Source organism: Aptenodytes forsteri, unplaced genomic scaffold (assembly GCF_000699145.1).
Source record: "Aptenodytes forsteri isolate BGI_AS27 unplaced genomic scaffold, ASM69914v1 Scaffold280, whole genome shotgun sequence".
Lineage (NCBI taxonomy): Eukaryota > Metazoa > Chordata > Aves > Sphenisciformes > Spheniscidae > Aptenodytes > Aptenodytes forsteri.
Genome location: NW_008796042.1, coordinates 945,218 through 972,467, shown reverse-complemented (window position 1 = coordinate 972,467; position 27,250 = coordinate 945,218). Strand labels below are relative to the sequence as shown.

At 45.4% G+C, this 27,250-nt stretch overlaps 1 protein-coding gene across 1 annotated transcript in view; it reads right to left on the bottom strand.

The window, feature by feature from the left end:
* Nucleotides 1-27,250, bottom strand: part of GALNT14 (polypeptide N-acetylgalactosaminyltransferase 14) — a 155,917-nt gene that overhangs the window by 124,509 nt on the left and 4,158 nt on the right. Inside the window, exons 2-12 of the mRNA XM_009285585.1 lie at nt 23,197-23,315; nt 22,719-22,745; nt 22,435-22,571; nt 17,269-17,343; nt 16,502-16,611; nt 15,591-15,754; nt 14,829-14,840; nt 12,670-12,875; nt 12,083-12,119; nt 8,639-8,847; nt 8,052-8,088 (exon numbers count right to left, since the gene is read on the bottom strand). Of these exons, the coding sequence (XP_009283860.1) occupies nt 8,052-8,088; nt 8,639-8,847; nt 12,083-12,119; nt 12,670-12,875; nt 14,829-14,840; nt 15,591-15,754; nt 16,502-16,611; nt 17,269-17,343; nt 22,435-22,571; nt 22,719-22,745; nt 23,197-23,315 (1,133 nt within the window). The remainder of the gene's footprint in view (nt 1-8,051; nt 8,089-8,638; nt 8,848-12,082; nt 12,120-12,669; nt 12,876-14,828; nt 14,841-15,590; nt 15,755-16,501; nt 16,612-17,268; nt 17,344-22,434; nt 22,572-22,718; nt 22,746-23,196; nt 23,316-27,250) is intronic.

The following is a 27,250-nucleotide window of genomic DNA, read 5'->3' as shown; positions in this document are numbered from 1 at the left end:
CAACTTAGGTTCACTGCAATAGGGTTATGCTGACTTATAAAAGCAAAAGAGATGGTTTGAATGCTTGCAAATCACCTTTCCAAGTCATGGCTAGGGAAGAGTGTTCATTCAGATAGTCCCCACCCCTTCTTCCCCACAAGCACACAGACTCCTGCCCTCTACCGTGGGCCTAGCAGCTGCAGAACTGGGATTTCCTCTTATTAGGTGACAAGCCACTCGGGGCAGGGGCCATTTCTCTCCCAGGCTCAAGAACCCCATCACCAAGCGCAGCCTCTGGGCACTACCACAATGTATGCCATCCTATAACAGTAAGAGTGTAACATCAGCACGAAGTAGGTGATCCCAATGACTCAGTCACTACGCTCCATGGTGTCACGCTGTGCGCCCATAGTGGTTGGCACCCAGCAGTCTCTTCTCAGAAGGGTTGTCTGAAGTGAAATAGGACTCACAATAAACACATTAATTAGCAAAACTTCAATTCATCAGGTCTGTGGTCATTAGGTCAAGTCTACTTGAGGGAAAGACTTCATAAGAGGTAAATTGCAGGGCTGAGCCCAGAGAGTCCAGTGTGCACAGAAAAGTTGATACGAGGCAGCGTTCCTCATCCTGGTACAGGCCTACAGCATTGCTTCAGGAATACAGTGTCATCAACATCCACTGTAAAGTAATGGGGAAAGTAGGTTGAACTCGTCCATCCCTGAGAGCACTCTGCAATAGTCACAACTGAACTGGACTATGGGGCATTGGAGATTTTCTGTTTCCAAAAGGAGCAGAAGCCATAATAAAGCACAAGACTTGGAAGCCTGAAGCTCCTTGTTGTTTTAACCTACTCTGTAAGTGATCAGGTAAAGGTACCTTTTTTAATGCTACAGAACAAAACACGCAGTGCCACTTGCAATGAAGGAGCCTGCATTTGTCAGTCAGGGAATGGGCTTTACCTCAGATTCCCGGAGATATATCCCTTTGCCATCTTGTGTTAAGTTGCGAAAGGCCTCTGCGGAAGAAATAAATGAGGATCGTTAACTTGATAGCCAAGAGATCAACACTAGCCAAGACACTCTCTCTCAGGAAAAACCTCAAAGGCAGAGTTTGTAGGCTATTCATAAGTGCATGTGAGCTTCTCCTTCTGTCACTGGAAGATCCCTGAGGGCTGGGACACAGGGAGCAGTTGAATAAAGTCAGGCATGTTACTGTCTGTCCATCCAGCTGTGAAATGTGGAAATGCAGGTGGTCCCAACCTCACCCACTACAGTTTTGAGACATGTGCGAAGTGTCTACAGCACAAGCTCACAGACTGAGAATCAGCTGTCTCATCATCACAACTGCAGTCCCACCAAAGGTACATTCCAAGGCTCTCTTCTTCCTGGAAAATGAGCAGTCTCTATCTATAATTTGCCTACCTCCTCCTACAAAAGGCTGGTGCAAACCTGCAGGGAGCTAAATCACTCTGATATGTACAACCTGGTTGTCTATAGAAAGCGACTGGTGGAAAGGTAAAGAGAAAGAGCTTGATTTCCTCTATATCTGTTCCTTGCTTTAAATTGATTACTCTCAGTCTATTCAGAAACCCAGTCCTAATTTTGACCTTGCCACTGCCAGCTGGAGCAGCATCAGAAGGGCCAAGGCTTAGCTGGGCAGCCCAGCTTGCCTGGCCAGCCACATAGTACCAGCCTCACCTCCCATGATCTCCACTCGAAGCATGAAGCACACAAAGCTCTCAAAGCTGATCTTCAAGTCAGGGTCACCATATCTGATTGCCATCAAATTACAGACTTCACTGCTGAGCGAAATGCCTTCATAAAAGGGAAAAAAAAAATTAGATGGCAACTCCCAGCAGTAGGCAGCTCAATGTTCACAGCTATGGGTGTGCACACAGCTGTAAGCATGCACAACCGAGTGGTCTTCAGCTCTTCTCTGACAGCTTGGTTTTTCAAACCTCCCTTAAGATTATCAAATATCACCCAGCCCAAACCAGACCCCATGTGGAGATATCTCCTCCAAACCTGAAAGGGTTCAGATCTGATCCCCTATACTCACAGTCCTGCCAGACTTGGAATAAAACACACATGGGCATCCTTTGCTCCTGAGTGAATGAGGGTAATAACAGCAGCTGTGTTTAAGAGCAATACTCCACAAGAGGGTAGGAAAGGAGATGAAAAAGAAAATCCAGAGGAAGCTCAAACAGAAAGCAGCAGTCCCAATGTCAAGCAGCATTTGTAAGGAATAAAAGTATTTTCTATTCATGGCCTGGGATTTTAGTTTGCTTTAGCAGAGGTCCACCTGGGTTTCTCACTGTGCTTTCACTGACTCAGATGAACTGGGTGAACCACGCACCAAAAAGAGGAGTGATATTTAAGCTGTAAACCTGTGAAAGAGGCTACAAGACTGAGCACCAGCCCCTACGCAAAGCTCAGTAACAGCAAGAGAGTATCTGGACCCATGTGTATGGTCTTCCATTTCTACATCAAGCTTCAGACATTATATTAGTGAAGTCTGGTACCAGTATTGCCCCTGTGCAAGTCCCACACTTCCAGGTTCAGTCCCTGAGCTGTCATCTTCAGCAGAGGTAGCAATTTAATATGAGCTACATCTGGCCTCCCACATGTATCTGCACAACCCCACAGAGTCTTTTAAAATTAAATTAGCAATGAACAGGAAGGGATTTAAAACCTGGGTCTAAAATAGACAGACACTTCTGTTTCAGAGAACTATCACTATGAGACCACACTGGGGCAAAGATTAAGTAGCCCATCCCACAGCAAAATAATTTTCAGATATCTTTACCCAGCTAAAGAGGGAAGCAGAGATGGCTAAGACCATGCAGCCTATGATGTTTTCCACTCCTCCTGGGCTCCACCTACAATTCTCAAGACATTTCCCATCCCTGGGCTTTTTCCAGCCTTTATGAGGAAGAGGATGAGGCTTGCCAAGATGTGCTGTGGGCTCACCTGTCTCCTGTACAGCTGCATGTAGTTCCACAAGGTCAAGCTTTCCTGATCTGCTAGTGTCTCTTTTCTGGAAAACTTCCTGCAGGGGGGGAGAAATTTAAATGAAACAAAGCCCCCCAAAAACCAACAGACAACACCAAAGGGATTATGAGCAGGGAGATATTGCAAGGGGACACAGAAATTATTGTTATACCAAATAGAAAAGCAGCCTTTTCCACAGGACTCTGAATTCCTGGATACTCAGTGTGCCAGACGCGTTCAGCTTTGTGGGAGAATTAAAGTCAGAACATCTCAACTAAACATCAGAGAGCGCCCATTACATAAAAAAAACCAAACGAACCAAAACCTCATAGCCACTCTAACATTCACACAATTATAATATGAGGATAATGATTTCTTAGCCCACGAGCCTATCTATAGGCTTGATCCTCCTCCCACTAAAGTCAATGGAAACCTGGCTGCTGATTTCAGAGGCGGCAGGAATCAACCCTTTCCCAAACCAATTCCATTCTGTCACAACTGAACTGTTATTATGGAGGGTGAGAAGTTCAATAAGCAGAACCATGTCCTGGTGGTAAAGAAATCACAGTAACACCCGGTCTGCCCTAAGAAATAATGCTCCAGTGAAGTATATGAGTCAGAAGTATCAATCACGTCAAGGATACATCCAGGAGTGCCAAGATACTCTGGCAGGCATCCAGACTGAAACTTAGGCAAAAACTCTGGAAATCTGGAGAGACAAAAAAAAAAAAAAGAAGGGAAAAAAAAAAAGATTGTTTTGAGGAGTCATTGAACATGTCTCAGAAAAATGGACTCTCCCAAAATTCCCCCTCACTTGAGAGGGCTCAGGCCCCAAAGCCTTTGTGAAACTTTACACCCACTTGAGAAGATGTATCATTTATGATGATAAAAATATGAGGCAACAGGATGGATTCTACTAGTCTCAGAAAATCCAATATGAGCTCCCTGCAGGCATGTAATACAGAATGAAATATGGTGTACTATCTCCAGCTATTAGAGAAAATGGAAGTAAAAGGACATCCAAAGCTGTAATCCCAAACAGAATTTACTGCATGACCTTGAGCAAAGTCACTTGACCTGAAGAGCTTTGGGGAGCAGCACTGCAGATTAATTGAAGCCCTTGTGCTAAGCATCTCTCTCTCTTTCACAGACACACTGCCAGCTCTGTTAATATAATTAAAATTACAGGCATCACTGAAAACATGATGCTGCATCAACACTTAGCATTCCTGGTTCATACATAAGTTACATGAAGAGTAACAGAAATAGACTCTAATCTCACTGCAAATCATGATTATAGATTGTCTGTAGACTTCCACCGAGCAAGGGACAGAACCATAACTCACCAATCCCTTCTCTGCAGAAAGTGAAGATGTTTTAATCTTTTAATAGCCCTGTTTAGTAAATATGAATCAAGTACTGTAAAGTTTCTAAATTAATGTCTTAAAATTGATAACTTATGAAAAATAAAGACTCTCTGTTCAACATAGTCTTCTAAGTGCCTGGTGGGTCACTTTGCAAAGACAGAAGAGCTATCCTTGTCCACCTTTGTAGAAAAGGGAACAATGACAAATTCAGCTTAAGTGGAAAAGGCATCATATCAGTCTTTTGTTCATCTTCTTTGTTGCCTATAATGGCTGGACGGTGTATTTTCTGTGTTGCACATCGGTTGTTACCAGTAAAGAAACTGGGAAGGAAAACTGGATTCATCATTATATCTGTAACTTAAATCTTCAGAGAAAACAGCCACTGCAATACCTCGCTGCTGCCCAGGTAGCATTATTTATAACTAGGGACCAAATTACAAGCTTGTGGAGTGCTCTGAACTGCCACTGGCAGAGTGGATGTCACAGTCCTCACGAGAGAGATTGCCTCAGGGCTCACCTGGTTCTCACAAACATGTTACACAGGCTACCTGCATCTCCATCCTGTCTCCCAAACACAAATAGAACAAGGAACAGCCCTATGTATGCATAGTGGGGAAGAGTAAATAGGAATAGCAGGCATGAACCAGGCACATCAAGGTAAAGACAAGACCCCCTTCTACTGCCTAACTGCCTACAGACCAAGCTAACTTTCTACACCTGCTAGCGGTGGCGCTGCCAAGACTGTGGCAGTGGCACAGGGTGAAATGAGATAGTTTCAGAATCAAGGCTGAGGTCAAGCTGGGTTTGGAGGTCAAATTCAGAGTCTGCATCCACACACAATATCTACACTTGCTCTTCCCCCTCATTCTTTCAGTTGTTGAAATTCAAACTAGATTAGCTTCGCTTACAAAATTTCTACCATGTTGATTCACACCCCAGCAAATCCTTTCTCTCTGGAAGTCTAACATGGCATCAGAAGAGCCAGTTCAGTCAGATTCAAGCCAGTTTCTCTTCCCAGAATTCAAGAAACAGATACAGTAGCTGAGGCATTTCTCTAAGAGGGTTTGTTTTACAGAAACATTATTTCTCAGCACTTACTTCTCCAAGATATATTATTCAGGATCCTCTGGAGCTGAACAGCATTTATTTCAGGATTCTGTGATATGGAAGAGAATTTTCATTTTTGTTTTTTAAAGTATTAAATCACTTTTCTCCCTCTTTTGTTTTCCCAGCATGTCCCATCTTCATTCTCTGCTTTTCTGGCCCCACTCCAGCCACCGTGAAAATCAATAGAAAAGACTCCCTTTGAATATGACAAGATTCTCAGCCTGCAAGAGCTGCAGTCTGCTCTGGGCGAAGTTCTCAGGGCTCCACACAGATCAATGCGGTAGCGCAGATTTACACTGAGTGAGGATCCAGACCATTAACCTTTCAGCCCTGGTGCCATCTGTTCTATCAAGCACACTGTCAAGGGACCCGCTTCAAATATTTCCCTTTTATAATTTACAAACAAAAAAAGATGGAAACTTTGGAATACTTCCTCCCCAAACTTATCAAAGCAGAGACTTCCCCTCCTCCTTGTTATACTAAAGTTTACAGGTTTTTTAGAAACTGTGATGTTTGGAGGATTTTTTTAAATGTCACTCTTCAAAAATAAAAACCTGTTTTCAGAACATTGAGGCATGCCAGGGTAATGCATTGAGAAATGGCAGTACTGCTCGCCTCTGTGCGTACTTGGACCTCCTGACAGCAAAGGACCAGCACCTCGCAATATGTGGCAATTTCTAGCAGATCTGAAAGCCACACCATTCTCAAAATCAAAATCTGAAACAAGTGGCAAAAAGTAAAAGCATTGCTTGTTTTTAGTAACAGCTTCCGTCAAAATATTGCTATCAAAAGTGCAGATGTGTTTTTGTGAAATTGTGTTTTCCAAATACAGGGTATGCTGCTAAATAAATGCAGCTACCTTTTCTGAAAGGTGAAACACTTGCATCCCTCACCATAGCTAGTGGGATCCCTGAAGGTCAACTCTGTCCCAAATCAGGCCAGAGACATCATTAAAAAGAATCTTTCACAATAAGGATCATATTTCACTAGGAAAATTAGTGAAAAAAGGAGGTGATGGGAGACCTGGTACTTACTTCACCTCTCAAAGCAAGTTAGCTGCCATCAAACTGTGATGAAGGATGTATGAGACAAGTGTCAATATTTCAGGGGGTGTTCTCTAATAGGCGACTTTCCCCAATGAGTGTAAGAACACCCTAAAGGGTAGGATGGATCTACACAGCCCACCACTTTGTCCCCAATACAGGCAATAGGAATTAATGTTTAGGGAGAGCACGTGAGCCTGGTCAGCTTCTGCAGCCTATTCTCCTGTTTCCCTGGCACCCACACCTGTCGGAAAAGGGATCTTAGAGGGTACATCCCTGCCTAGTGCTTTAGCATCTGTTTATGGACCTGCTGTCCATCAGTTTGCTAATACCTTTTGAGCCTGTTTTTCTGTCAAATCCACAATGTTCTGTGGAATTAAGTTCCAGGCATTCACACCCTGTTGTGTAGAGAAGCATGCATGTCTCAATGCTAACACATTCCTAAGCTTTGCAGTTAAATCTGCTGCATGGAATCAGCACTGTACACACAGCCCAACCTCCTGTGGCCCCTCTCTGTTCCCCGCGCTTCCACGTCCAGACCCCCCTTGAACATCCACATGCTTTTACTTTCAGGGCTACATAAGAGCTCTGGAGGAGCTTACCCTGGCAGCTCATGCACACACGTACCTGTTCAAAACGCTTTGTGAAGAAATCCTCCCAAATCTTGCCTTCATACCTATCAACAATTTCCTTTAAGATATTAAAAAAAAAAAAAAAATCATTAACTCGAGGAAGAAAAATATTGCCATCCAAGACAGAGTTACTAAAGATGTTTCCCAGAACTGCACTCTCATCCCCTGCCCTTCTACCTTCTCCCCATCACTGCAATCAATGCTACATCACTAACGCAGCCCGCTGCTAAGATAGCTCCCCACCTCATAGAGATGCTATTTCTTTGAAAGAAATACTCGGATAACACTCAGTGGGGAGAAACATTTCCCTCCCACCAAGCTGTGCAACGACAAAGGATGGGGCTCACTCCATGCCAAGAAGAGAGAGAAGGATCTCTGTCCTCCTTTATACAGGAGAACAGAGGAGATGAAAGAAGGAAGGGCCCTGTTTATGCCAGGGGAACAGACTATGCTATAAACTCCCTTGCACAAGTTGCAGACGTGCATGCACTGCCCTTGAGCTCAGTTATTTTGAAAATAACCTATAGACTGCTGCATGGGAACAGTACTGCTCATGTCCCACGATGTCTTCAAAACTTTCAAGGCATAAAAGGAGCAGGGAGAAGTGCGTGAATGGATCAGAAGTCTCCAAAAGCCATGAATAGGAAAGACTGCAGAGCACATAAGATGCTCTTGGGGCACACTAAAAGAAGTTTGCAAAAAGGCAACTAACAAAGGCATCTAAAAATTTGCCCGTCCCCCACATTTGACTGCATCTGTCCACATGGTCCAAGGGACTCTGCCTGTAAACACAAGCTGCCCTTTCAAAAGTGCTGCAACACAAGCACTCAGATTCTCATTCAGCCTCTCTGTAGGGCAGAGCAACAGGAAAAACCCAACACCTGGAGCTGAAGACCAAACCACAGGCCTCCCACTCCCCTCATACTCACTCACCTTAGAGAGGGTGAAACTGGTGTTCCCACCCATTTCCCTGGAGATGTAAAAAAGCAGACACATTAAGGAGATATCCCAGAGTTGTGTGTTTGTCTCATCACAGGTGGCATCCCCCATCCCCAGAAGGGGCCCCAACCCACTGTTGCAGCATATGTATTTTTCCCCAGTGTTACAGCTGCAGTAAGGGAACCCCTCATGTCCACACAGCTCCCCAGGGGCTGCTGGCATTTGAAGTCTCCAAAGCACGATTTCTGCACAAGCAACCACCCTAGCACTGCCAGCAGTGTCTCCTGGCAAACTGATGGTGCATTAAAAACTGTTGTCCTTCTCCAGTCTCAAAGATGAGCATGCTGCAGGAATCCCTTGTGTGGGCCTAGGTCAACGCTTCTTGAAAGGATAAGGCCAAAAGCAGTGCTTCATCCACTGAGCATCCTGTGCTGGGAGAGACCCACAGCCAGCCTCTCCAAAAGAGATTGTGCTGCCTTTTGCATGGTGAAGTCTTTATGCTGCCCCATTAGACTAGAAAGACCAGACCATCCCACCATGCCAGAGAATTAGGTGCTGGCAGAGAGGCGGCAGCATCTCACCGAAGAACATGCTTCCTGGAGAAGACCCGCAGGATGAATTCAGACTCCTGCTGAGGCTCCAGGGTGGATGGGACAATCACATAGACACCAGGCTCCAGGTGGAAGTCATGGGTCACTTCCCGCTCATCAAGGAAGACCTGGTGCTTGTTCACAGGCTGATGTCGAGTGAAGAAAGCTGGGGCAGGTTTGTGGGGTCCTCTGGCCTGCCACTGGCAGAGTGGATGTCACAGTCCTCACGAGAGAGATTGCCTCAGGGCTCACCTGGTTCTCACAAACATGTTACACAGGCTACCTGCATCTCCATCCTGTCTCCCAAACACAAATAGAACAAGGAACAGCCCTATGTATGCATAGTGGGGAAGAGTAAATAGGAATAGCAGGCATGAACCAGGCACATCAAGGTAAAGACAAGACCCCCTTCTACTGCCTAACTGCCTACAGACCAAGCTAACTTTCTACACCTGCTAGCAGTGGCGCTGCCAAGACTGTGGCAGTGGCACAGGGTGAAATGAGATAGTTTCAGAATCAAGGCTGAGGTCAAGCTGGGTTTGGAGGTCAAATTCAGAGTCTGCATCCACACACAATATCTACACTTGCTCTTCCCCCTCATTCTTTCAGTTGTTGAAATTCAAACTAGATTAGCTTCGCTTACAAAATTTCTACCATGTTGATTCACACCCCAGCAAATCCTTTCTCTCTGGAAGTCTAACATGGCATCAGAAGAGCCAGTTCAGTCAGATTCAAGCCAGTTTCTCTTCCCAGAATTCAAGAAACAGATACAGTAGCTGAGGCATTTCTCTAAGAGGGTTTGTTTTACAGAAACATTATTTCTCAGCACTTACTTCTCCAAGATATATTATTCAGGATCCTCTGGAGCTGAACAGCATTTATTTCAGGATTCTGTGATATGGAAGAGAATTTTCATTTTTGTTTTTTAAAGTATTAAATCACTTTTCTCCCTCTTTTGTTTTCCCAGCATGTCCCATCTTCATTCTCTGCTTTTCTGGCCCCACTCCAGCCACCGTGAAAATCAATAGAAAAGACTCCCTTTGAATATGACAAGATTCTCAGCCTGCAAGAGCTGCAGTCTGCTCTGGGCGAAGTTCTCAGGGCTCCACACAGATCAATGCGGTAGCGCAGATTTACACTGAGTGAGGATCCAGACCATTAACCTTTCAGCCCTGGTGCCATCTGTTCCACACTGCACACTGTCAAGGGACCCGCTTCAAATATTTCCCTTTTATAATTTACAAAAGATGGAAACTTTGGAATACTTCCTCCCCAAACTTATCAAAGCAGAGACTTCCCCTCCTCCTTGTTATACTAAAGTTTACAGGTTTTTTAGAAACTGTGAGGATTTTTTTAAATGTCACTCTTCAAAAATAAAAACCTGTTTTCAGAACATTGAGGCATGCCAGGGTAATGCATTGAGAAATGGCAGTACTGCTCGCCTCTGTGCGTACTTGGACCTCCTGACAGCAAAGGACCAGCACCTCGCAATATGTGGCAATTTCTAGCAGATCTGAAAGCCACACCATTCTCAAAATCAAAATCTGAAACAAGTGGCAAAAAGTAAAAGCATTGCTTGTTTTTAGTAACAGCTTCCGTCAAAATATTGCTATCAAAAGTGCAGATGTGTTTTTGTGAAATTGTGTTTTCCAAATACAGGGTATGCTGCTAAATAAATGCAGCTACCTTTTCTGAAAGGTGAAACACTTGCATCCCTCACCATAGCTAGTGGGATCCCTGAAGGTCAACTCTGTCCCAAATCAGGCCAGAGACATCATTAAAAAGAATCTTTCACAATAAGGATCATATTTCACTAGGAAAATTAGTGAAAAAAGGAGGTGATGGGAGACCTGGTACTTACTTCACCTCTCAAAGCAAGTTAGCTGCCATCAAACTGTGATGAAGGATGTATGAGACAAGTGTCAATATTTCAGGGGGTGTTCTCTAATAGGCGACTTTCCCCAATGAGTGTAAGAACACCCTAAAGGGTAGGATGGATCTACACAGCCCACCACTTTGTCCCCAATACAGGCAATAGGAATTAATGTTTAGGGAGAGCACGTGAGCCTGGTCAGCTTCTGCAGCCTATTCTCCTGTTTCCCTGGCACCCACACCTGTCGGAAAAGGGATCTTAGAGGGTACATCCCTGCCTAGTGCTTTAGCATCTGTTTATGGACCTGCTGTCCATCAGTTTGCTAATACCTTTTGAGCCTGTTTTTCTGTCAAATCCACAATGTTCTGTGGAATTAAGTTCCAGGCATTCACACCCTGTTGTGTAGAGAAGCATGCATGTCTCAATGCTAACACATTCCTAAGCTTTGCAGTTAAATCTGCTGCATGGAATCAGCACTGTACACACAGCCCAACCTCCTGTGGCCCCTCTCTGTTCCCCGCGCTTCCACGTCCAGACCCCCCTTGAACATCCACATGCTTTTACTTTCAGGGCTACATAAGAGCTCTGGAGGAGCTTACCCTGGCAGCTCATGCACACACGTACCTGTTCAAAACGCTTTGTGAAGAAATCCTCCCAAATCTTGCCTTCATACCTATCAACAATTTCCTTTAAGATATTAAAAAAAAAAAAAAAATCATTAACTCGAGGAAGAAAAATATTGCCATCCAAGACAGAGTTACTAAAGATGTTTCCCAGAACTGCACTCTCATCCCCTGCCCTTCTACCTTCTCCCCATCACTGCAATCAATGCTACATCACTAACGCAGCCCGCTGCTAAGATAGCTCCCCACCTCATAGAGATGCTATTTCTTTGAAAGAAATACTCAGATAACACTCAGTGAGGAGAAACATTTCCCTCCCACCAAGCTGTGCAACGACAAAGGATGGGGCTCACTCCATGCCAAGAAGAGAGAGAAGGATCTCTGTCCTCCTTTATACAGGAGAACAGAGGAGATGAAAGAAGGAAGGGCCCTGTTTATGCCAGGGGAACAGACTATGCTATAAACTCCCTTGCACAAGTTGCAGACGTGCATGCACTGCCCTTGAGCTCAGTTATTTTGAAAATAACCTATAGACTGCTGCATGGGAACAGTACTGCTCATGTCCCACGATGTCTTCAAAACTTTCAAGGCATAAAAGGAGCAGGGAGAAGTGCGTGAATGGATCAGAAGTCTCCAAAAGCCATGAATAGGAAAGACTGCAGAGCACATAAGATGCTCTTGGGGCACACTAAAAGAAGTTTGCAAAAAGGCAACTAACAAAGGCATCTAAAAATTTGCCCGTCCCCCACATTTGACTGCATCTGTCCACATGGTCCAAGGGACTCTGCCTGTAAACACAAGCTGCCCTTTCAAAAGTGCTGCAACACAAGCACTCAGATTCTCATTCAGCCTCTCTGTAGGGCAGAGCAACAGGAAAAACCCAACACCTGGAGCTGAAGACCAAACCACAGGCCTCCCACTCCCCTCATACTCACTCACCTTAGAGAGGGTGAAACTGGTGTTCCCACCCATTTCCCTGGAGATGTAAAAAAGCAGACACATTAAGGAGATATCCCAGAGTTGTGTGTTTGTCTCATCACAGGTGGCATCCCCCATCCCCAGAAGGGGCCCCAACCCACTGTTGCAGCATATGTATTTTTCCCCAGTGTTACAGCTGCAGTAAGGGAACCCCTCATGTCCACACAGCTCCCCAGGGGCTGCTGGCATTTGAAGTCTCCAAAGCACGATTTCTGCACAAGCAACCACCCTAGCACTGCCAGCAGTGTCTCCTGGCAAACTGATGGTGCATTAAAAACTGTTGTCCTTCTCCAGTCTCAAAGATGAGCATGCTGCAGGAATCCCTTGTGTGGGCCTAGGTCAACGCTTCTTGAAAGGATAAGGCCAAAAGCAGTGCTTCATCCACTGAGCATCCTGTGCTGGGAGAGACCCACAGCCAGCCTCTCCAAAAGAGATTGTGCTGCCTTTTGCATGGTGAAGTCTTTATGCTGCCCCATTAGACTAGAAAGACCAGACCATCCCACCATGCCAGAGAATTAGGTGCTGGCAGAGAGGCGGCAGCATCTCACCGAAGAACATGCTTCCTGGAGAAGACCCGCAGGATGAATTCAGACTCCTGCTGAGGCTCCAGGGTGGATGGGACAATCACATAGACACCAGGCTCCAGGTGGAAGTCATGGGTCACTTCCCGCTCATCAAGGAAGACCTGGTGCTTGTTCACAGGCTGATGTCGAGTGAAGAAAGCTGGGGCCAGCTTTCTGTTGCTTTCCTGGTACTGTTAAGGGAAGAAACAGAAGAGAAATGTGTTCTGCACCAGCTGAAAAAACGGACAAAAGGCACAGGGAGAATTCACAGGCATGGCATAGACAGCCTGCCTTCACACCTCAGATTTTTTTACAGCACAAGCAGATAACAGGGCCCAAAGGACTCAGTCTCCTCCCAGGACATGGTGGTTCTCATCATGCACCACGCCTGCCCAATACTAAAATGACAAAGAACAGGGCTTCCTGCAACATTATCAACAATATAATAGTACTTGCAAGGAACAGCAGCAAGCACTGGGAAGAGAAGTGGCTTCTGTCAACCTAAGCTACTGCAGAAGTCATTTCTATACTGGCAGAAATGACTGCAGGCAGGAACTGCTCTAGAGACGGCTCTTCACTAGCCAGAACATCCCTCCTATCCCATAGGTACCATGTACTAGGGATCTGGCAGTAGAGGATTTTTCAGAGCACCTGTGATCTGAGCATACTGCAGGAGCAACCTAATCCCTAGCCCTGACTCCATCCATGTGTCCTAGATCTGCCTGGCACTCTTGGCTCTTACAGATGTTTCGCTCTACAGGCACTTTTCTGCAATAGGAGAATGGATAAAGTGTTGATGCAGGCAACGCTGAACTCATTTTTAATGCCACTGAGTGCCCAGTACACAAGCCAAATAAATAATCCTGCTAGCTAAGACCACTGTCACCTTCTGATCTTGGCTGTTCCTCAAAACATTTAGCCATTTTACTCTGCAGCCTCGTAGTGGAGATGCTATTCCTCTTCCTTTGCCAGTATTTTTCTTACTAATAGAGCAATCTTTTTTCTGAAGGGTTTGGGGTTACTCCTTCTCATGCCCCTTATGTTAAATTTAAAGTTTTTGTATTCCAGTTGATACTTTGTTGACTGTAGTTCCAATACCTTAGATGCTCCTTGGCTTGCCATCTCTCTGTATTGATCTTGGCAACCGCTACAAACCTGAAATTGAAGTCCTGGCTGCCACCATTCCCCCTCGGGTGCAGCACAGCAGTGTGCTAGAGCCACACTCAGACCCCCTCTGCCAGGAAGTTTAACTCATTTGTAACCCTGATAGTGCCCAAAATATTTAAGTCAGGAAGGAGTGGCATCTTACCTCATGGTTATCATGCTGGAAATACAGTAACTGGGAACACAATTGTGCTGCCCTGACCATACATCCAAACTAATTCTTTGTGAGCCCAAATTCAAAGGGACTCTCATTTAAGAGGTGTTCTGAGTAGTAACGGAGTGGAAGATATGCCCTTTCAAGATAAAAGGAGCTAAACCTTTCCCTGTTTTAAACAGCCCTCTAAGGTCAGGGCCAAAATTGGGACATACATCAGGGTTTAACTTCCAGGGCCCTTCCTGAGGTTCCAAAGGCTCCTGGCTAAAGAAAATGCTAGAAATACAGCTGGCCCAAGGAAGCCAAAAACACCTGTAACATCAGCTCCAGAGCATCCCAGCCAGGAAGGAACCTGCGCTCCCTAGGAGACCCCTGACTTGCATGGGACACAGGCTCTGTTCCTACCTCATTCCCAGACTGGGAGGCAGCAGAAAGGTGGCTCTGGCTCCCCTGAGAGCTGCAGCGAGTCCAGCTCAGACGCAGCCAAGAATTGGGACACCATCCCGCAATTGCAGGAGGGACAAAGTGCTGAATGGGTAAACACTGATGCCACTTCTAATACCTTTGAAGACCCAGTGCAGAAGCTGAACAACTAATGCCCCTTTTTAAGGCCACTGAGACCTCCTGATATGGCTGCTCTTCAGAAGAGTCAGTAGATAGCTCTGCACTGATAGTGACTTACTGTGGTGCCTCACTGAACTCAAATACAGTTACTAGCTGTCAGCCAAGGAACAAAGGCAAACACAACATCTTCAGTGTTGTCGTAACAGCTGCACCAGCCCAGGTTCCCCCAGCAAACAGCCAGCAGCAGTGACAAGGGACTCACCTGTAGGTCCACCTGCAGGAAGAAACGAAACAGACCATCTGTCAGACAGGGACCTCTGGGTCTCACACAACGTAGCCATATCATTGCTGGGAAGCTGCTACATACGTTCAGCTGGGGTCTTCGCTTTCAGAAACCTCAGCCCCTCCACCTGAAAACCCTTCCCCACAACCATCCCTCCGTAACTGTGCAAACTTACAGTTGCAACAAGAGCTGTGGCTCTGTTCAAGGGAGGAGAGTGGCTCTGCATGGCACTCAGACAAGCAGACAATTGAGGGGGGAAACTCTCACCCCTTCTAGTGATATCCACTTACCCCTGGCTACACAGGGAACTAGCAGTATTCACACATGGGCAGCTGCCATGTCATACTAGGAACACTTCTCAAGCACAATTTTACCATGGTTGGAAATAACCTGAGGGCAGTGCTCTCCCTGCCCCAAAGCAAGGTGACTCCTGGCACCCTCCCCCAGCTCTTGCACGTACTCTCAGAGAAGGTAAAATAAAGCCCAGTGTGCTCTGAAGCAAGAGGCATTTCTCACTGCTCTGCAGGCTGACACACAGCATGTCGGAAAGGCAGCAAGTGGGGCACAGAGCCTGAGAGAGCCTAGCCCTGATGTGTGAGGAGACTGAGCACAGGCAAGGAAAAAAGAGAACAGATCACCCTGCGTGCAACAAAACTCTTGGTCTGCAAAGCTCTACAATTTACAGGGGCTGGAAGTTTTCCTATTTGGTGAAAGCAAGAAAGGCAAAGCAATTCTTCGCACCTTGTAGACTGAAAATCCAATGAAGAGGTGAGGAGCTCGGTTCCGGTGTTTGCTGCTGTGTTTCTGCATCAGGGATATAACCACATTGCAGGAACCCAGGCTTTTCTTACTGTCTCCAACTGGTAAAACATTCAGCCAGTACTGAGGGTTCATCCAAAAGGTGCCTAAGCAAAACAAGAAAAACATTTTGATCTCATTTTCCATCACAAAATTTGTTGCCAGCTTCCCACATGATGCCTGGCATCAGACTGAATAGATCACAGGTTGTCTGGACCTCCACACCCCACAGGGATTTGATCTTAGGGTCCAGCTTACAAGTTTAGCTGTGCAACCACTATGTAAGACAAGAGGAAGGCCCAGGAACAAGGAACTACATTTCTGCTCACCTGCAACTAAAAGCTCATTTTGTTTATAAATGTATCACTATTCCCCTATCAGCTCTGGTGTATGAGCTAGCAGACTTCAGACCCCACCTGCTCTGCTTCCAGAAGGGCTGAACCTCTATGTTTCCCATTCATTTTACTTAAAATACCACTCCCTGGAGGTGCTGAGGATGCAAATTTTAACAGACAAGTTTAATGCCCCAAAGCAGCTCAGTGCTGGCAATTGATCCTAGGATCCTGCAGCTCATTTCATGCCATAAGCAGCCCACTGCCCTGTGTTTGCAAGTGATGCAGCTTCTGTCATAGCAGAAGCTAGTCAAAGTCCTTCAGCTGCTTATTTCTGATGTATGTGTTGAGGGTTAAGCAGGAAGACCATGTCTCTGTTGTCAATTTTTTGTTAACAGGTATAAGGTGCTGGTAACTGAGTCAGCAGAGCAATGGTACCCCAGAGTCATCCAAAAGAGCACCCCTCACCATTACAGAATCCCAGACTTCCTCCTGCTGTACTTCCTTTAACCCATCTCCCACTCTTCAGGGAGTACATCCACTTCTTCCCATCTTCCTGGCTCATCAGGTCTGGAGTTAATTTACAGATCGTCAGATCTACAAAATGAATCTTGAAATCTCGCAGAGACATCCTGGGAAAAGAGTGCCAAGAGACGTCTTGTCAGCAGTTTAGTTTAGTCCATATGGCTTATAAAAAGAAAAGAAAAGGGAGCAGGGAACTTCGAAGCCACACCATTCTGTGTTACATATGGTAATGCTCATATTTTACTAGGCAGTAAGGAAGACAGCGTCTGCTCCAACAGCAGCATCTAGCAGTAGCAAATGCATGACTAAAATTTCAGCAAAGGATAGCAGCACAGAGATTAAAATAATATTGCCACCAAGGGACTGCAGTGAAATGACACGGGCGACAACATTGCCACCTTGTGGCAGAAGCTGTGGAGAATCACTAACAAACAAGGCAAGCAAGAGCTTCCCAAAGCTATCTTAAAAATAAAAGGCAGGACAAAAGCTCCTGAAAGCTGCCCATGTCTCCAGCAGCCCTGGGAGACGTGGCAGTGTCCTGCTTCTCCCTCACTCCTGCCATTGAAGAACAGTGCACCTCTTCCGTGTCAGCACAGCTACTGCTTCTCACATCGTCAAGCAGAGGAGGAGAGCAAGAAAGCAAGCATGGGCTGTTACAAAGCAGATCACATATGCCTTGACCTAAGCGGCAACGTGCTGCTTCATCTCTAGACACAGACCCAGAGCTACTGGCAGAGAGGGGAGAGGTGAGACTGTGCCATTACCAGAATTCTCCATCCTCCTTCTTTTTCCTCAGCAAAATCTTCTCTTTCGGGCTCAGCAGCTCCCATTTGTAAGAACTGAGGGCAAAAACATGAGGTGACTAACCAAATGTGGCCTCAAATTCAAGGCAGAGTACATCGCTTTCCCCTATAAAAAGAGGCCAAATCCCTGTCCCCACATATCTCCACATTTATCCCCCACTAAACACAGGCCCCCTATGCCTTCACCCATGGGAGACTCTCCACAAGCACTCTCGGTCCCATGAGATGTAGCTGAACAGCCCCAGTGTTCTCCAGCAGAAGCCAGAAATGCTCCATTTCCATCAGCCAGTCCATTCACTTGCACACACAGCTTCCAAGTACTTAAAATATAAAAATCCAGACCTGTTTTGTTGGTTAATTTTCTGTCAAAGGAGACATAATAGGAAGAGTGTTTGGCATAATGAATGAATGACTAGGACAGCGCAAGAGGCAGCTGGGAGTTGTTTAAAAGGCAGGCCTACAGTATGCTGCTCATTATGCTTTTCAACAGGAACAGCTGGTATGTTGTCATTATGTGACAGACACACATCAGAGAAGTTACTGCTCTGCAGACAAGGTGAAAGTCACTCACATACCCAACACCTCCCTGTGCTCTTCCCTCCTCCCTGTTCCCGAGCTTCAGCAAACAGAGTCTGTGCAGGGAATGAAGTGAAGCTTGGAAGGAAGGAACATGCTCCGCTTCAAAGAGGAACAGGACACAAGTCTACAGTTGCCTGCAGTCTAGAATGCAAATCACTGTCTTTCACGGATCCCAATCAAAAAATTCAGGCAGATGTAAATACAGGACCCATTTGCCTCACTAGTTGCTTCCTCTGATCTCATACCCAATTGTATTTCCCCAAACAGCCAGGACGGAGGACTCCTTCACAGCTACCCAACTCCAACACTTTGCAGCCTGTGGAGGACACTGCACGGTCCCTCCTGTGATAAAGGGCTGTGTGCCCTGAAACATGCTGTTTGTTTAGAGCCCCCTGCACAGCTATCTGTCACTTTGAATGCCATCCAGATCACAGCAACATGGTCAGCGCCTGACGTTTATATTATGTTTCCTCTGGCATTCAGTGAATGGAAAAGCAGAACTGAGCTTGTTGAAGCTGCATGTGTGAAGCGAGCCCCACTACGTGAGCACTATCTGCTGGAGAAATACAAATCTATCGAGTCATCGCTTTGACATGAGAGGGTCTGTGCAAGCAACTGTTACTTATCTTAATGCTGCTCTCAGCACTAATTCATGCCTGAAGATGGCAGCATCTTTCCTCCACGAAACCTTTCCTCCCACTCAGCATCAGACCTTCCCTTTTTTAAACTCACCTGTCACTCCAGTCTCCTTTCCATTCAATTTTTCCCCATGGATTTCTCAGTCTCACTAGGTTTTCTGGTCCATATTGACAGGTCACCTGCAAAAAACAGTAACACTGTGCTTACCAAGGTCTCAGCAGTTCTCATCTGGTTTATACCACTGCACTATGTCAGATATTAACAAAGATTTTGTTTGTTCTCATAGATGACAGCAAGTACGATGATAAAAATCTATGAACACGCAACTCTGAATGCAGGCACAAAGAGATTAAGATGCTTTATCTTACCTTCTATAACTGAAACCAGAGACCTCATAGATGCCTAATTTGGAGGCTTGACCGTAAATTCCTCTTCCTTTCCAACATCTGCTCATTTTGTGCTTATGTGGGGCCAGGATTGTACTACTGTGAAAGCTAAGTCCTACCCAGTGCAATGGCACAGCACAATACAGCCCATGGGGTGACCACATAGATTAGCGCCTCTACGGCACTAGGATGCCATGGTGGGAGAAAAGGCAGTCAGGCCAACTAGGGGCTTTGGCAGCATACAGCAGAACGGCCGACTTCACATCGGCTCCACATGCTCGGTCAATCCCTTACTCCTGCCTGGCTCTTCATCCCATCAGAGGAGCCAGACTGACAGACATGTCACTGATAAAGTCCATACCCAAAACCCTCCTGCTGCGTGTGGGAGACACAGGCGTGCATCATCCAGCTCACAGTATCTCTTCCAGCTTTCCTAGTATCTCTTGCTAGAGGTACTGAACGTGCTCTCACACACATCTATATCACATGTCCAAAGCCCCACAAAGTCCTTTGCCATCCTTGTCAACCTCCTTTTGAGGCTGGACAAGATAGTCATCCGTCAGTCCAGGAAGAGAAAGCTCGACCTTTCTCCCACTCTTTGGGACCTATTATTTTACTGTCCCTTACCTCTAGACAAATATCTTTAGGGGACTCCCAATGATACTTCTGCAGATCCACCTGCACTCTCTGCACAGGAGCCCAGTTTGGTTCCCTTACTTTAGCCTTGACTCACATTTCCATCTGTGGTTTTTCATGTTTTGGCCCTTGTATTCCATTATCTTTACCTCTCTATAGCCTCTCCTCTGACTTCAGAGGAAGGCTTTTTATGCCAAGTAGGTTTCAGCACATCCTCCCAGCATCCCCAAAGGCCAGTCCTTTCGTCTTTAACAGCTAAGATGCATTTGTAGGTGATGCTCTCAGCAGAGCCCTACGAATCATTCCCACCTTTAGAGATAGGCTGATCTATAACCATTGTCCTTTACATCAAGGTCACAATACTAAAATGGACACTTGAAAGTGAATCTTTACAAAGCACAGAGTCTCTTTTAGCCTTAGGCTAAGAGAAGAGCATTGGGGGAGGAGATAACATAGTTGCCCTGATTGATGGTTGAACCTATGACTGCTATAAAAATTGCTGACATCCAAACAAACCTGGTCCCAGGACATTAGGGCTAGTCTTACCTTTCTAATACCAGTTACTGTGTAGGCATGGCCAGCAACAAGCCCATTCCTCAAGACCTTTGTTGCCTGTATACAAGGAAGAGAAACAGAAGGAAAAGAAACCTTTTATTCTATCCCTACTTATACAGCGGACTCATACCAATAGCAGGGACCTGTACCTGTGTAAGCAATGACTCTCAAAGCAAATGGAGAATGGTTTGAACTGAAATTAAAAAATTAAGTCTAAGCTCCTAAGCCATATTTTTTCTAATACCAGTTACTGTGTAGGCATGGCCAGCAACAAGCCCATTCCTCAAGACCTTTGTTGCCTGTATACAAGGAAGAGAAACAGAAGGAAAAGAAACCTTTTATTCTATCCCTACTTATACAGCGGACTCATACCAATAGCAGGGACCTGTACCTGTGTAAGCAATGACTCTCAAAGCAAATGGAGAATGGTTTGAACTGAAATTAAAAAATTAAGTCTAAGCTCCTAACAGCCATATTTTGTAGTATGCTTGGAATTGGAAGGTTGATTGGGAAGGTCCCTTCCTAAATTGTGGATCTTTGGCTAGACATCATCTCACTCTTTAAAAGTCCAGGAGGTTAGGTTTTGATTTTCAGAAGAGTAGGGTTTCCCAACAGCTGAAGTGTCAGCATAAGGCTTAGAAGCCAACATTTGAATTCATGTTCTGAACTACACACCTCTCTATCTTAGCTATAAGCTTATTCCATGAGTCTCTGTGCCTCACTGCACCATCTGTAAAAATGGAAAATTTATTTAACAAAAATGGGAAAATGCAGTAGGTCCTTATTTAATAGAGGTTCTTTGATAGATAAACCAGTTCCTAAACATAACAACAGGGAGCTGACAGCAGCAGGGAATCAATCCATATGCAAAGTTTAACATTAAGAATGTGATTTCTACAGAGAGTCACGTGTGGCAGCTTTGATACTTTTTGAGTCACAATGACTAGCTGAGCAAAGGGAAACAGGTCTGGAAAGGCTTTTAGCTGTGAAGCCATTTGATGTCACTCCAAGTCTCACCCCTAAATGTGTCTGACAGCCCATGAGAGATCTGGTGTAGGTTGCTCTTGTCATGATATCCCACAGATCAGGAGGAGCTGCTGCAAGCTTGATCCTTATATTAACACCACCTGTAAAATCCACCAAAGCTTCTGAAACTTGCCCAATCTGCAGATCTTCATAGGAGCCGTAGAGTCTAGCAAAAAAGACATCAATATATTCTTGGTGTTATAGTCACAGGTGATAGATTGAGAACAGCGTGCCAATGAAAACATACAATAAAGGTTTGCAAAAGCAAAAGGAAGGCTGTAATTCATGTTTAATTTTAGGGGAATCTTTGGCATTTAGGAAGTGGGGAATCTAGCAAATTGCCTCCAAGGTTGGCCATAGTCTGAAAGGGACTCTTCACTCACTGTCATCCCTCACTGCACAGTAGTGAGAATATGCCCATCACTACTTCTTTGATAACTCTGCCTTAGTGAATGTTGCCTGAATTTATCACCAGACACTGTGCTGTATCTAAGATATAGTGCCTTGAGGGGCACACTGTCTTGAGAGCTCAGTCTCCAATGTGATTTTCTTTACCATTGCAGTGCAACTTTCTCCAGTCTTTTTGTTCTAACGCTAACACCAAATGAAAATAACTGAACTTTCTCTCCTTTGCTGTGATCTTTCTCTCAATGTTAACTACGATTTTTCCTTGCTCTGCAGAGATTATTTCAGCACAATATTAACAAACTCCATCAGTTATGCCTTGTTACATTCTCTTAGTCCTGATAAACCACTCTAGACAAAACACCCTGGAGAGAAGCCAGCATTCTCACCGTGCCATGCGACTTGTTGAATGCCTCTGCTTTAGGGGACCCCAGAGTGGGAACTTCTACCAAAACCAAAGTACAATGCTTCAGCAGACCCCCAAAACGAAACTCCTTGGAGGTTTTTCAAACCGATAATACATCAAAGGAGGCATCAGAAATCATTCACCTTTGAAAACCCCTATCTGTGGCCTTCCGCTCCTCTGCAGTATTTACAAGGAAGGTCTCATCCTAGCCAATACACTCCAAACAGCGATAACACTCAGAGGACAACCCCCCCAGAACAGGTCTGTTTTCACGCCTACTCCTAAACCCTTGGATTTAAACTCAAGGGCCTGGATTGATAACAGCTACTGCAGTGGCAGCTTTTATTGTATGATAATAGAAAGATGAGAACCATTTACTACACTCCAAATGTGGCAAGGCCTAGGAGATGCATTTATAAACAAGAACAAACTGCGTAGGCACCAACCAACATATTTTAGAGAGACTATTTGCATAACTTGGAATGAGTCACTTACTTAGCATATGCCTTCTCCAGAAGGGCTCCCCAGAACACGTTCTTATAGACTGAGGAAACAAAGACCAGCTCCCCCGCCTCGTTCACCGGCAGGCGATCATCAACCACCACGTCAACCCATTTACCGAAGTGCCAAAACTGTCAGAGGAAAAGAATGAGCTGCTGTTTCCCTTGGAAGGGACCTCCCCTTGGAACAACAGGAAAGGCAAGATAACGTAGCTGTGGGCACAGGATGAGCCGCCTTGGGGGGGGGCTGCTTGGGGTCAGTGAGATGTGCTGACTCACCCACAGAGCCAATTCCTCAGCCCCACCCTGCCAGAGGAGAAAACAAAGCCTGTATCAGGTGTAAAAGGATTAAGCAGAGAAATTTGGCACAGTTGGGCTTCTGGGGAAGGAGTTCCTAATTACAAGGTAGCAGAGTTGCAGCAAGAGCTGGGCAAAGGGGTAGAAGGTTGGAGCAGATGTGCTCAAGCCCTGCTGACTGTTGCTACTACGTAGGAGGACTTTTGTCTGGATTGAAATATGGGTAGGGCACAGCTGGAGAGAAGGGCCAAGCGGAGGTATATCCTCAGACTGGCTTGTAGTGGGTCCACTGCCTGCACTGCTTCGTGGGAGGGGTGATGGGCTACCCTCCAGGCCGGGATACCCTCTGGCCACTTGCCCCTGGCCAAGGGGAACCACGTACAAATTATCTAAGGGTGTGACACAAAACGTGACAGAGGATTTCTGAAGACCTCCCCATACTCTGGGGGAGCAGATGTACCCGGAAGTGGAAAATGCCGGCATATTTCCTCTCAAAGCTCTGATTTTGTGGCACGACTGCAGCCAAGATGTCCTGGTGGAACGTCAGGGCTTCCACGGCCGCCAGGAACCAGCAGTTCTCTGCGCCAAGACAAACGGACACATGCAGTTGGCTGAAAAGCAAGAATTGTCAGCCAAGTTCAGGAACACCACCAAGATCCTAGCAGAAGAGCTGTTGTGCTGATGTCTTTACAATTATAACAAATCATACACAGAAAATGAGATGATCCAGACGTGTGCTGTATTTAACCAAACCACAATTGGTTTATAATTGTTCTCTCATGAGTTTTTCATTTGGATACTGTTTGGTTAAATAAGAAATTTAGCAAGAAATAGCTCTCAATGGAAACATTCCTGTTTTTTACTGACATTGCCTGTTTTTTTTCTGTTCTCTGTAAAGGCACACTATTAAAAAAAAACTTTTCCCCTTTTCTTTGAAAACATTAATTTTTCAGAAGAGAAAAATCATTTCCAATGGGTCTCACATGCAAGACTGTACTTATCAGACTTTGTGTTTAAGGGCTTAAAGCACTTAAAAATTAATTTAGTACCACCCCTACCTGTTTTGCAGATGACAATATATCCTTTTACTTTAGGTAACACGGGCATAAAAATGATTTTTCTAACTGCAAAGCTGGGAAGAGAACACACTCACACTAAGCCTTAGATACAAGGATAGTAGAAGTCTCAGATTTTCCTGCTTCTGTGGTCTCTGTTCAATTGTCAAGCAGCAACATTACAGACCAGTAAGAGCACAGGATCACTCCCTATTGCAGTACTAGCATGCACAGAAGCAACACAGAGAATGATGATTTCAGCTGGTGGAGACACCTGTCACCCGTCAAATCCCACCTTGAAGCTTGCCAAGTTTTTTACTGAGCCTATCCCATCTTAATGATTGCTTCATCCACACCTTGCCAAGTGAAGAGATAAGGATATGCGCACCTTCTATTCCTATGCCAAGTTTTATACAGTCAAAATTCCACTCAGAACGTTAACTTGTATAAGAATACTTAGACATTTATACAAAGGAGTTTCCTTACCCACCAATCCTTGGCAGAGATCAAGTTGCTTTCTGTTTGCAGCATAAAATACTGGACTTCTGTGCAAAGCCTGGGAAGCACACAACCAAAAAGAAAAGAGGGAGAGAGTCAAGTCAGTAATAGGAGCTGGTTTAGCTTGAAGTCAAGGACTTTCTGTGTGCAGAGCTGCAATCTTGTAAGATCGGAAATCCAGTGAGTTCCTAGTCTAGGATGTAAAAACCTCATGGATATGTGACACAAAACACTCCCTCTGCCTGTTCAAAGCTTTCAAAATACTTGAGTCCCTTTGTCCCGGAAGACATTGTTCTGGTTCAGGTATAACTCTAGTGTTATCATGTGCTCTGGCTAACCTGACACAAGCCTGGGCACGCATTTGTGCTTGGTCTACATTGAATTTGGTCTCCAACATAAGCCACTGGTGCTCAGATGCATCACCATGGGTGTCCACAAACACCTCGCTGCGAAGACAACCCTTCAGAGCTGCCAGCCCTGCTCCTCCATAATTACGGACAACTTTCAGCCAAAAGAGGCTACAATGGCAGAGCATAACTGTTCAAACTTTCAGCTAACCTGGCTGATGTCTCCACAATTTGACTGACAATCGAGCTACAGACTAACTGATGGCTGCTACAGAAGTTCCTGTTGCTGTGACAAGAATGGGTCTATGAATAATCGTTCAGAGAGAAATTATGTTGTTATTTTTTCCTCTCACAAGTGCCTCTGGGGTCAAATTAATAACCTAAGTGTCAAACTTATGTTTCACTCTAATGACCCACAAATTGCTCAAGCTAATTTTCACACTGTTGGCTTCCCCTTCAGGCAGTAGCAGAGAAACAGCAAACCCCCAGAAGGCAGTTACAGTAATTACACACCAACCCCTATCCTTGGTGAATTTGGGTGTTCAGTTTGCAGGCCATCAGTCATAGATGCAGCAAGCTACAAGCCTGGAGGCTGAATGGCAGAATCTCAGTTTCCTCTGCAGCACTGGGACTAAAGGATGCACAGCATCCATCCTCGGAGAGCCTTTGCTGGCCTAAGTTTGGCATTCAGAGCAAATGGCAGCCGCCTTCATGAGGCAGTTTTAGAGGAGCAGAACGGTGGACTGAGAAGACAGAGGAGGTTTGAAGTCCATTCCAATGTCTCTGGGGTGGAGGGACACCTGAAGGGCTTTGTAGAGGCCAGGACTCACGTTGACCTTTCCCTCCTCAAATACCTCTATGCTGATGTAGCTGCCTCAGCCGCAGTGCCCGGCACAACCCAGCTCAGGCCCCTGAGGGCTGCACTCCCTCCGTCTGCAGATCCTGACTTAACACAAACCATCTGAGAGACCAAATTGCATTTGAAACTCTGAGAACCAGGGCTGCTATTCCCAAGCTCTCCTGCACAATTTGCAAAGGTGCCTTTACTTTCCCAGCGATTTTCATGAGTTTTGCAAAAACTCAGCCCTTCTAAGAAACTGGTTAAATCTGACAAGATATGACAGCTAGAAAATAACTTAGCTAGGAGATACAGGTAATAGCAGAATTCCCTTACAGACACGGTAACATAAGGAGTCAGTGCTACTGAAATTCTCAGATAATTCTATACATTGCTTTCAGGAAGATCTGATTGTCAGTATGTTGCTCAGTGGCTCAGTAAGAACAAAACTGCCATTGCAAGTAACAGGCCAGAGCTAACAGGCCTTATCTAACTGTGCCAGTCCCCTGTCCTGGCCTCCTAGACTTTTTATCCTTTTGTTATGAGAACTTGCTCTGTGACCAGGGCTCGGTACCAGGTGGCTCTTGTTGTGATGTTCAGTTTAAGCATGGGATACCAGCAAAGGCCTTGGAAATATGGGCACAAGTAGCAAATAGAGGTCCCAGAACTAAAAACAACTCATTGATTGATGGTCAATTACTGATCGTGGCAGAAGCTCAACCTTGAGAGCTGTGAAAAGACTGCTCTAAGTACAATAAAGAATAGACTAAACAGTTAAGCAGGAAACAAACAGCCCAGCAAGAGGATAAAGCACCTGCCACTGCTGGTGAAAGTAGCAGCCTCCAGCATCACGATGGTATGTTGCCTATGGGAGAGGGGTCAAAGGCTAAGGACTGTCTAGAAACTTGGAAATCTTCTAAAAGGTCAAGATCTTGAATTGTGGGGAGAGGGATCATCACCATGAGAACTGTCATCACGGAATCATGGTGGGATCATCAGAGCTGTGAGCTTCAAGGATACCAGCTCCCCCTGCTCCCTTCACCTGCTCTCCCTGCCTGCTCTGAGCATTACTGGGTATAAACTGAACGAGGCTGGTTATGATTTTGGGCAACAAATGCTTCAAAGGCAATCAGGAAACTCCATGTACCCCAGCTTCCAAAGTGACAGCTGATACAATAAGTGTAATCTCTGGAGGCATTAAGGCACACCTAAATTAAAGTCTAAGAGTAGTCTGCTCAATGCTAACACTATTTGCTGGCTATCAGCTGTAATCATCCGCTTACATGAGATTTTTCACTGGAAGTCACTTACATGTGGCCTCTTCCACTGTAAATTTTGGGGTAGTTTCTTTAGCAGTGCTCCCGTTCCAATAGAGCTGATGTGAGCAGGGAAGTTGTCATCTGTGAACAGGCATTTGTTCTTCAAGCACGTCTCCAGCAAGGCCTGGTAGTTCTGCTGGATGGGTGGGGTGTGTTTTTGAAAGATACTCCTGCGTAAAGGCACAGGTGACTTCTTTTTTTTCAAGCACTGCAGAAAAGGCATGGCAATGTCCACAGTAACACCAGGATAATTTTTTCCACTGAGGATTCTGCAGGGATCTCGCCCTGCACAGTCCTGCTGAAAACTCCTTGTTTCTTGGGATGAGGTCCGTCTTCTCCAGAAGAATTCCTGATCATTAAAATAACTGTAAAAAGTCAATTTAATAATGGCTTTTAAAATTTTCTCTTTAGCTAGTGGGGGGGGGGGGGCGCCTCTGAGAGAGGGGGGGGGTCTTTC